Source organism: Dendrobates tinctorius, unplaced genomic scaffold (assembly GCF_039654945.1).
Source record: "Dendrobates tinctorius isolate UK_male_01 unplaced genomic scaffold, ASM3965494v1 ptg000003l, whole genome shotgun sequence".
Lineage (NCBI taxonomy): Eukaryota > Metazoa > Chordata > Amphibia > Anura > Dendrobatidae > Dendrobates > Dendrobates tinctorius.
The window spans coordinates 36,918,657-36,929,488 of NW_027361671.1; the positions used below are offsets into that span (position 1 = coordinate 36,918,657).

Consider the following 10,832-nt stretch of genomic DNA (forward strand, 5'->3'; position numbering starts at 1 on the left):
CTTCAACAAGCACTAGAAAATGGTTTGAGAGAAAGCACTGGAGACTTCTAAGGTGGCCAGCAATGAGTCCAGACCCGAATCCCATAGAACACCTGTGGAGAGATCTAAAAATGGCAGTTTGGAGAAGGCACCCTTCTAATATCAGGGACCTGGAGCAGTTTGTCAAAGAAGAATGATCTAAAATTCCAGCAGAGCATTGTAAGAAACTCATTGATGGTTACCGAAGCGGTTGGTCGCAGTTATTTTGGCTAAAGGTTGTGCAACCAAGTATTAGGCCGAGGGTGCCAATACTTTTGTCTGGCCCATTTTTGTAGTTTTGTGTGAAATGATCAATGTTTTGCTTTTTGCTTCATTCTCTTTTGTGTTTTTTCATTTAAGACAAATTAAATGAAGATAATACCAAAGAATTTGTGTTTGCAATCATTTTCAGGAAGAAAATTAGTATTATCTGACAAAATTGCAGGGGTGTCACTACTTTTGGCCACAACTGTACATAGTAAAAAGGGTATATAAAAATAGTTGCAAAAAAGTTGGTGATTATAGGTCATGCCCAAGCTTAATGAGATCTAAGCGTAAGAATAACACACAGTTTGACTTAGAGAGTGACTAATCATGGTGCTTTTATACCCTGTAATAGTTGATCCCATTTCTCATGGTTGGAGTCAGATAGGAGAGCTTGATTTTCAAATAAATGTATAGTACATCTTGGTCAGTCTGACTGAAGGTAAAGTTATGGATTATCATGTATCATAAAATGGTATAATTAAGAGTTACCTTTTTTATTCATTTTATTAATTGAACTTTCAACTTTCTCCAGATAGTCTTCATCTTTTTCAAATTTTCTTGAATAATTGTCTTCCAAATCAGATTTTGACAGGTCCGGAATCTGAAAAGTCATTGACTCGAAAGAAGTGCCAGGGATGGCACTATCAGAACTATTTCTTTGAGATGTGTTGTTACTTTCTTCCTGCTCTGGATCTGTGGTTCTATTGTCTTCTGTAATACATGACCCATCATATATGTTAATGTGGTGTTCCATAGATAAAAAAGGGTCAAATGACTCAGCTGTTTGAGAAGAAATATCCGGGCCTACCAGTGCACTCTGTTCTTCAAACGAACCAGGTATTTTGTTGTCTGTATCAGGTTCTTCAACATCGGAAACAGGCGTTAATACTGAGTCTCTTTGCAACAAGGAAATTGTAAACTCTTTGGAAAGTTCTCGTTGCGCTCGAACAGCTGGTGCCTCAGTGTCACTTTGAATTAGCACGCTTTGGTCCAGGTCTCCTGTTACAATAGTAACAACTGAGCTTCTTCTTTTTCTATTTGTATTTTCTGGTTCTGTAGAGTTAGACTGGCTTACTTCAGAAGATTGCAGACATTCAGCAGGCACTCGGCTGTTACTGGCTTTCCCCAGACTATATTCTCTTGACGTGCTTCCAGAAGGAGGAGTAACCTGTATTAAAAGTCTATTGCTTTGTGACATTGAACTATCTTGTACTTCTGTATGATTATCACTGTCTAACATCTCTTCATCAAACCCACTTTCACTAAAATCGACATGTTCTTCAGCATGCTTCATTATGTCATCATCGTCATACAATTGATTATTCTCAGTGGCTAAAGCACGCTCATCATTTTTAAATGGACCCAAAAAATTTGATTGAGTTCTTTCCACATCTTCTTGGCCACAGCATGAAATTGTCTTTCCATGATCAGGTGGAATGATGTTATCATTCTTGTCTTCACCGAGTCTTCTGCTGCTTTGAAACGTTGAGGACACTAGGGTTCTTTTGAAGTCTACAGAGGAAACATGAGGTTGAGTTCTTTGAGATGCTGGATTTGATGCAAACAACTGTTGTTCCACTTCAAAAAAAGATTTCCTTGTGGTGCTACTACAAGTAACATATGGCTCATAATACAGCTGTGGAAATGTTTTACATCTCATTACTTTAGCATGAAGGGGACAATCACTCTTCCTTGAGTGACAGTACTTAACTGGTTTCTTTGTACGCTGCTTCCACTGTTTAAGGTACTGAATGTGGGAATTTTCACTTCTTTCCTCAGGGCACAGCTCATCCTTTGAGGATCCTTGCTCAGTTTCTACCTCAGACCACGATGATGATGATGGAGATGTATAATATGGTTCTTTCATGATCTCTCCTAGAACTAAGGCCCCATCTTTGGAACTTACAAATGTTTCTTTTTCATCTGCAAACTCCGCAGGAGGTGGAGGGACATCAACACACCACTCAGGATATCTGTAATCAGAGCAAAATTCTTTCCCATCGTTAAGACTAAAATCAGACATCAGGTAAGAGCTGCAAGATCCTTCAGTTGAGCGGTAATCATTAGTTTCAGTAAAAGCACTTCCAAATACTTCATTATTTTTCTGTTCGTCAGAGTCTATGTGAACTGATACATTTTGTCTAGCTTTCACTTTATATTTTACTTCTATACCTTCTCCTATTATCTCTAATTTTATTAAAGGCTTGTCACAACTCTTGTTTTCTGATGCAGCCATGTCTGACAACTTTCCAGAATTCTCCATAAAATCCCAGTTGTGGTTGACATCATGCTGACTTTGCTGGTGTTCTCTGTCATGGTAACTTCTGCTCTTCTTGACACTTTTTCCATTGATAATTATAACATGAGTTTTATAGTTTTTATCTATTGCCTTATTTATTTCTAAATTCAGATGAAATCCATCCGATGTGACAGTAAATTCCCCATTGTCCTCTGCTTCATCTGTATTATGGTGGAGTTCTTCTTTATCACATGGTGACATTGTATCTTGCCAAGTAACTTTTACATAATTATCCATTTTGTCATGTATTGATGAACTCTTCTTACTTTCTGCTGGTGTGTGGTGATGGTCATAGTCTTTACTCTCACAGTGCTGAGGCTGTGCATGTGTTTCAATCTGGAAAGTCCATGGGTGGGAGTGATCATTGGCTTCTTCCTTCTGGCTGTCTTTAAATTCCTTATCTGTTTTCTGACTAAAGGATTTTCTACGGCAACGGCAAACAAATGGCAAGCGTTGATCTAAAAAAATGGACAAATGTTAGAACCTTGAAAGGTAAAACATGATAGAACGCATTAGTACAAAGTAACCAAAGTGTCTCTTTTCAATTTTGTAAATATTGTTGAGTTTAAAGAGGTTGCCAAACAAAAAAAAAAAAACATTTTCAGTTAAAACACTTAATGGGTTTTCCACTTTTAGAAAAGTGGTCAACAAATGATCAGATACTGGTAAAAAACACAAATATAGATTTTACTTAACCTCTTCAGAACTTGTGTCATCTCCCCGCTGCAGGTCCTCTCAGTGTTTTGGTGGCAATAGTGAAGTCAAGTCAACAGAGCACATCACTGCTGCAGCCTATTCTTAAGCTCATTGGCCCTGGCAGATGTAGATGGCACGAGCCTCCAAGCTAAGTGATTGACTGCAGCGGTGATACGCTCTTTCGTCATGACATCAGCACTGCAGACAAAACACAGAGACCGAAGCTATCACTAAACCCACGAAGGGTAAGGACTATCTGTATTTTTTTTTTACTATTATCTGATAATTTAGGGACTACTTTTATAGAAATGGAAACCTATTTAAGAACATTGTGAATTTGTTTCCATTTTTTCTGTGTTTCAAGAGCTGTTTAATGTTTCAATCTATGTAGACATTGCTTGTTTGTGGGTCGAGTTATGTGTTTTGATGGTACCATTTTGAGTACAATAACATTTATTGTTTTTGGTAGGATAGGGGGATGAAATGGGATAGAAAATATTTGGGCAATCAGTGAGAATTTCTCCACAGATCCATAACATCCTATATCACAAATATGAATGAATGTCCCCTTAAATTAAATTTTTTGAGGTACAGCAGCTTTTGTTAAATGGTGTGTGGTGCTCAGCAAGAAAAAATCACATGTAGAAGTTGAAGCTGATTTTTCAGAATCCATTTTTCACCATTGGTGGTTTGGACATGGAAAATGGATGTGCAGGTCAAAGAGGCATGCATGAAGAGGAAAGAAGGACTACGGAAAAACCTAGACCCATTGTAGCGATCACATGTGAAACGGTCGTAGTCCTTTTTTCCTCTCCATGCATGCCTCTTTGACCTGCATGTCCATTTTTTATGACCAAGCCACCAATGGTGAAATAAAGGATACTGAGTAATCAGCTTCAACTTAGTGAGTGCCACATTTTTTCTTCTTTTGATCAACGGTTAATAACTACCTGTATAAGGTTGGATGCCAAGATGTCGATCATTGACTTAGATCGGCCATTTGAATCAAAAGCCCATACAGGAGTTAGCAGAGATTGAGATATGCATGTTCAAAAAGTTAATAAAAAACTATATTCAGCATGAATTCAATGGTACTTAAAATGTAAAAAAATTAAAAAAAACTTTTCTAGATAAATCTCATATTATGTTAAAATATCCTGTATGAAAAACAGTGCAAACTCAAATTTGCAAACTGTCTTTAATGAACTGGAAACCAGCTCAGGTGAACAGTAGATGCAATGCTTTTACATAATGCCATTGCCTGACTTACATTCATCACTGTCTGAATTGTTTCGATTTTTGGGCTTTCTCCGTTTTCTGCTCATTCTTTCTCTGTGAGTGTTTTGAAACTTCTTGCTGAATGACAAAAATACAAATGTAAAAATGTTAATAATGTGACAAAATATTAGCAAGACACTGATAATCTGCATGGGACATTGGATTTTATTTCATTCTCCATAAACACCCAACATCCCATTACTAGCCTACAGACCGTCGAAAAACAGCATACTGCATGTGGATTGATCTGCAGTAGAGATGAGGAAAACGATTTGTGGACTCCGGTCCACTGTACAGAGGACTTGTTAATCTCTTACCTCCCGGGATCCCTAGCGTAGCTTTTGATGACATCACACCATCCTGGTTAATCAAAAGTCCTACAAGTCAATCCACCCATCTCTAATCTGCAGTGAATGTGAAATCCAGCCAATATACATTACATATGCACTGGTATTATCTGCTGTATCTATTGCTGTCACTTAACATCATTTCTTTCCTCTGACAGTGACTATTTTGCAATATATTGTGTAAGCGTCCATTTATCATTTCTGTAGCCTTGATATCAATCTATTGAATACGTGAATATTCATTTAAACTGTCCATACACTTGACATAGCTGTCAGCTAAACTCCACAGACACCGGTCTAATCCCTACTTTCTACACGCGCCATCGGCTCGGTTGAGTGTTTTAAACAAGAGAAGAGAAATTCACTGCCAGAAACATCGTCCCATTAAGGGCCTGTCACACTAAGCGATATCGCTAGCAATATCGCTATAACGTCACTGGTTTTTGTGACGTTATAGCGATATTGCTAGCGATATCGCTTAGTGTGATACTTACCTCCGACTGCTCCCCCGCTGGTTATCGCTGATCGCGCGAGAACGTCCTGGACCGTTTCTCATCGTCAGCTTCCTGCTGTGGAGATGAGCGATGCGTGAACGCGGGCGGGAGGACATCAGGATCGCCGTGTCTGACAGGTAAGTAGCGACCCCCGTCCCCAGCAATGTCGCTGGTGAGATCTGCCTGTGTGGCAGCTCACTAGCGACCACTTAGCGATGAACCAGCGATCCTGACCGCGTCATATCGCTGGTCGGGATCGCTGGTGCATCGCTAAGTGTGACAGTACCTTTAAAGTCGTCGGGTTCAGATTACAATCATCTAATGTGTATGAAGCCTTTCGAATTATCTACAGCAGGCCAATATTCTCCAACTTATCATTGTCCAGAAACTACAGGCTGAAGACCACTAATCCAGGCCATCAAGAGATTAAATGTTACTGAATAAGATAATGTTTTAGCTTACAAACTCATTGTAAAATCCAGAAGCTATACTGCGCATACAGAAGAAAAACTATAATAAAACCAATTTTTATAACCTATATACTGTATATAGTGTGCCCACTAGTTACAATATGAAACTGTTAAAGGCGAACTATAACCCCCCTCACGATATATGACGTAAGTTTACATCATATGTCGTGTCCCTACCTTTGATGCAGGATCGTATGCCAAACCCACATATTTCTTTGCACATGACAGCTGTTTTAGTCAGTCATCATGTGCCTCTAACAGCCTGCAGGTGGAGTGGACCACCCCCTGCGACTGTTAACCTGTCTAACAGCGGCATTTACGACATGCCGAAAGGGGGGGAGCGTCATTCCACTTTCCCATCGTCGCGTCCGTGATCACAGGGCACCAATGGGCTGCCATGACAGCTGGGGGTTTGCTGATTACCCCCATGCTTGTCATTATGATTATCCTATGAAAGCCAACCTGTAGCTAGCATTCATATATCGTGATATCAGCTATGCATAGCAGGACTCATGCACTGCTATGTATAGCACAAGAGATCAGACGATCATACCTTTAAGTTCCCTAAGAGGACTATTAAGTACAATAAAAAGAAAAATAAATAGTTTTTAAAAACATGAAAAAATAAAAAAACACAGTTTAAATCACCCCCTATGCCTCATTGAAAATAAAACAATAAAAACATAAATACGCATATTTCATATAACTGCATTTGTAAAAGTCTGAAAATAAAAAATACATTAATCAGATTGATAACGAGAAAAAAAAAATCAAACCGACAAAATTTGGTTTTTTTTTGTATGCCGCAACATTGCAATAAAATGCAATAAGAATTAATCAAAACATCATATCTACCCTGATATGACACCAGTAAAATGACAGCTCAGTGCACAAAACATAACCCCTCACACAGCCCCATGTCTTGAAAAGCGTAAACGTAATGGATCTCGGAAAATGGCGACAAAAGCAAAATTGCATTTTTTTTTTTTTTTTTTTGCAAATTACCATTTTTTTCACCATTTAAATAAAAAAACAATGCGATATTGCACTTTTTTTTAGCAATTTCAATGAACTTGGAATTCTTTTCCCATTTTTCAGTACTCTATATTGTAGAATGAAAGTTGTTATACAAACTCATCCAGCAAAAAAACAAGCTCTCATACGGCTATATTGACAAAAAAGTAAACAAGTTATGGCTCTTGGAAGAAGGGGAAGGAAAAAATTAAAATGAAAAAAGGAAAATGGCCATGTCACGAAGGGGTTAAAGTATTGTACATTGAAATATTAATTCTATAGAAAAATAAAAAACTTATAGCACATGTACAGTATGTTCCTCAAAGAAGTGCCGGTAGGCCGACAATCTGCAAGGTCAACTTGCCCCCACTGCTATGCATTGATTTACATGTGTTTTTCCAAGGGTAATGTCTGTGGTTTAATAAGCTGAAAATGGTTTTAAGCTGGACTATAAGAGTATTGCAGATTGGGAACACACTGAATGCTGTATAAGACAATGTACCCTAATGAGTTCGTTGAAGTGGTGGTGCAGCACCGTGCCTGTTTATGGTCAATGCATTTAAGTGATTAGGACAGAACAAGACACAAGCAGTAAAGATACCGCTTTTTTAAAAGAGCAAAATTACAATGACATTCATCAATCTACAAAAAGTGGTTGCAGTAAGCTCTTATTGCCTATCATAACTTACTCAATTACTAGCCATTATATATATAGAACTTTGGTTATAGAGATGTCATCAACCTCACACTGGTTGAAATCATAGAATAACGGTTTGCACAAGTAAAAGGCATATAAACAGCAACAAAAAAAATTCTATGATCCTGTGAAATTCTCAACATTTAGTGAATATATCCCATTTCTATTGATTTTATTAGTTTAGCAAGAAGCTGTGGACAATCATTCCCTGTGAGGAGAGTGGAACATACTAATGCTTAGCACTGTTAGCGCAACTTGTGGCTAGCTTGTGCACAGCTTCAGTGGTATAAAAGCATAAGATTAATAAGGTTATATATATGCATATATAATATATTATATATAATATATATATGTGTGTATATATATATACATATATATATATATATTGTATGTATGTTAGAAATAAAGAAAATGGAAGTGTCACAAACAATTAAACAATTGCAAATCTATTTTAGACGTAGTCTTTATTTTACGTCTTAGCACCATTATCTTAGTAGTGTCTATTTTTTTTAGAGCCTATGATGATTGTTACATACAGTGTGTATTGTGGCATATGTAACAAATCCCTATCACTAACATAGTGAACAATGGTTCTCAACCTACTTATCATACGGAAGCTTCTCAAAAATTTTCTATCCTTGCGAACCCCTTCTATTATTCACGAATCAAACCCAATTGCACGGACAATACACAGCTCTCAAACCTCATGTACAGCTGTATCATACCGTTGGGCGTCATTTACCACAAATGGTCAAGAGCCATGCCGGGGCAGAGAATGCATTAATTGACTCACTTGTAAAATATTTCATCCACCCCCTTCAATTGCTCATTAAATGGACCAGGAAATCAACGCTCTTCTCTACATCCAATGTGGACTTCTGCCGGTGAATCCAAGATGTGTACAGAAACTGTCGTTGGGAAATACTAAGAAAAAAGTGTTATATTGTTAATATTAAAATAAATAAAGCAGGGTTAATATTAATAAAGCATTTAGAACACAAAAAAATACCATTTGTAGAATTTAAAAAAAAAAACATTATGAGATATTTGACTAAAAATTAAAACTAATTCACAATGACAGCTCACCTGTAAACTGGATTCTACCTGAAGAACAATTCCAGTTCTTCTGTTATAGGAAATTGTTCTGTAATCAAGAGAGGGACCTGTGAGACGTCTGGTGTCCAGCTTTGTACTGCTCCTTTCTTTTAGGCTATTTTTGTCATGTAAGCTCACAATCTGATTAACACCTTTAATCCAAAGTAGAAGAACCATGGTCTCCTACCTTTAATCAGCCTAGCCATATCATGTTTCACTGGTAGCTAGTTAAAGGAAATTTACTAGACACATGTGTAGTATACGAGTTGACTTTAGCCTAAAGGAATATTTTCATGTATTCCAGTTCTTTTATAGAACACAGATATGAAACCCAATCATTTTTAAATAGATTCAAATAGTAGATAAATCCAGTGGCTAATGCACGCTCATGAATATAAGTGTATATAAAGTTACACATGTATAATTATCAAACTAATGCACCAGGAATATTTTAAAATTCATAAAAGTAGTACATTTGTCATACACCAAATGAATAAATTCTGGGATGCCATTAGAAAATGAAGCACAAAATTGATGCAGCTAAAATTGAACCAACGTATAACTTTTACAATTTTTTTGTGAAAATATTGCCGTACCTATGCCAGCGGAAGAATGAGAAGTGTGTTTAAATGTACTGTAAATTGTCTTTCCTAGGACTCTAATGATAAATTTCCCCCAATATGTTGACATACTGTATTGTAATGCTATTCTAGCTATAAATTCATAGATTTTAGAATCAATTCATTGACTCTCTGACACCTGTTATAGACACTGTGACATGCACTCAGTGTACATTCTTTTTTTTACTATTTTTTCTGCCTGGACAAAATAATAGTGTAATCTATAGTATGTGAAAATGCTCCTAAGCTGAAGACGACTTGAAGTTGTGTGTGCATGATGCCTTCATTATGAGCAGAGTTCTAAGACTATCAGTATATTCACAGTGCTGAATGCTCAACACATGTGAAACTACTGCATATGATTACTGAGAACCTCAGAAATCAGTTACAAGTGAAGATGCCATTGAGGTGTATCAAGAAACATGATGTGTACCTCCCTGGATACTTATACCACAGGTTGAGAATCCAGGGTATGGATGATAAATGTTGGACTTGTGGAAGCCCTACTCCGTATCCTTCACCAATCACTAGTGCAAGGTACCCATTGTCCCAATTGAAACTTACTTGTATGAAGTTCCAGAACTTCATGTATGTCAAGTCCCATTAGTAGCCAACCAAATTAGAAATTCAATACTTTTGTTACAATGTTTATCAGAATTGTGCTGTATATGTGTCCTACAATGTGCCATCTATTATACTAGTATTTTAGAATTTCTCCTCTAGAATTCCTTTGGGAATGCTTGACCTCAGGGTCTAGGATGCTATTGCTATCTCTGGATACCAATGTTGACAGTGATAACTTCTTTTTATGATGGCTGTGATAATCAGCCATCATCTGCCCCTAACAGATTGATAGCGTCATTTGGCAGGTTAACGGCCACAGGTGGAGATCCACCTGTGGCCGTTAACCCGCTAAATGATGCTATCTGTGACAGCTGCATTTAAAGTGCCAGCAGGCACCATTCTAACCCATCAATGGATCTGCGATGTAATTGCAGGACGCCGATGGGTTGGCAATGGCATGACAGCCAGGGGTCTGCTGAAGACCCCGGTGTCTGCCATCATGGTACTTCTGGGAAAATTAGCCCGTGTCTGGCGAGCTGACCCAGTGAGGACCACCCCCTATACAGGGAGTGTCAGGGGCAGTCTGCTGGAACCAGGTGGACGGCTCAAAGGAGGCACGAGACGGTGTTAAGCATGGTATCACGGACCTGCCTGTTGTGTTCCTTGATCTTCATGATGCTCTCTGTGCTTCCAACAGAACCCTGAGACTATCACAGAGCAGGTGCATTTATACGGAGACTTGATTACACACAGGTGGATTATATTTATCATCATTAGTCATTTAGGACAACATTGGATCATTCAGAGATCCACAATGAACTTCTGGAGTGAGTTTGCTGCACTGAAAGTAAAGGGGCCAAATATTATTGCAACCCCCACTTTTCAGTTTTTGAATTTCCACAAAAATTTAGAATAACCAGTAAATTTCGTTCAACTTTACAATTGTGTTCCACAGGTTGTTGATTGTTCACCA

The 10,832-nt window shown here is 37.9% G+C and overlaps 1 protein-coding gene across 2 annotated transcripts in view; it reads right to left on the reverse strand.

The window, feature by feature from the left end:
* The window catches only part of LOC141050066 (uncharacterized), a 145,245-nt gene extending 136,486 nt beyond the window's left edge, over window positions 1-8,759 (reverse strand). For both annotated transcript variants that reach the window (XM_073547001.1, XM_073546932.1), the window contains exons 1-4: window positions 8,667-8,759; window positions 8,374-8,504; window positions 4,551-4,636; window positions 775-3,042 (exon numbers count right to left, since the gene is read on the reverse strand). In XM_073547001.1, the coding sequence (XP_073403102.1) occupies window positions 775-3,042; window positions 4,551-4,605 (2,323 nt within the window). In that variant the 5' untranslated portion in view covers window positions 4,606-4,636; window positions 8,374-8,504; window positions 8,667-8,759. The remainder of the gene's footprint in view (window positions 1-774; window positions 3,043-4,550; window positions 4,637-8,373; window positions 8,505-8,666) is intronic.
* Between the last annotated feature and the right edge of the window lie 2,073 nt (window positions 8,760-10,832).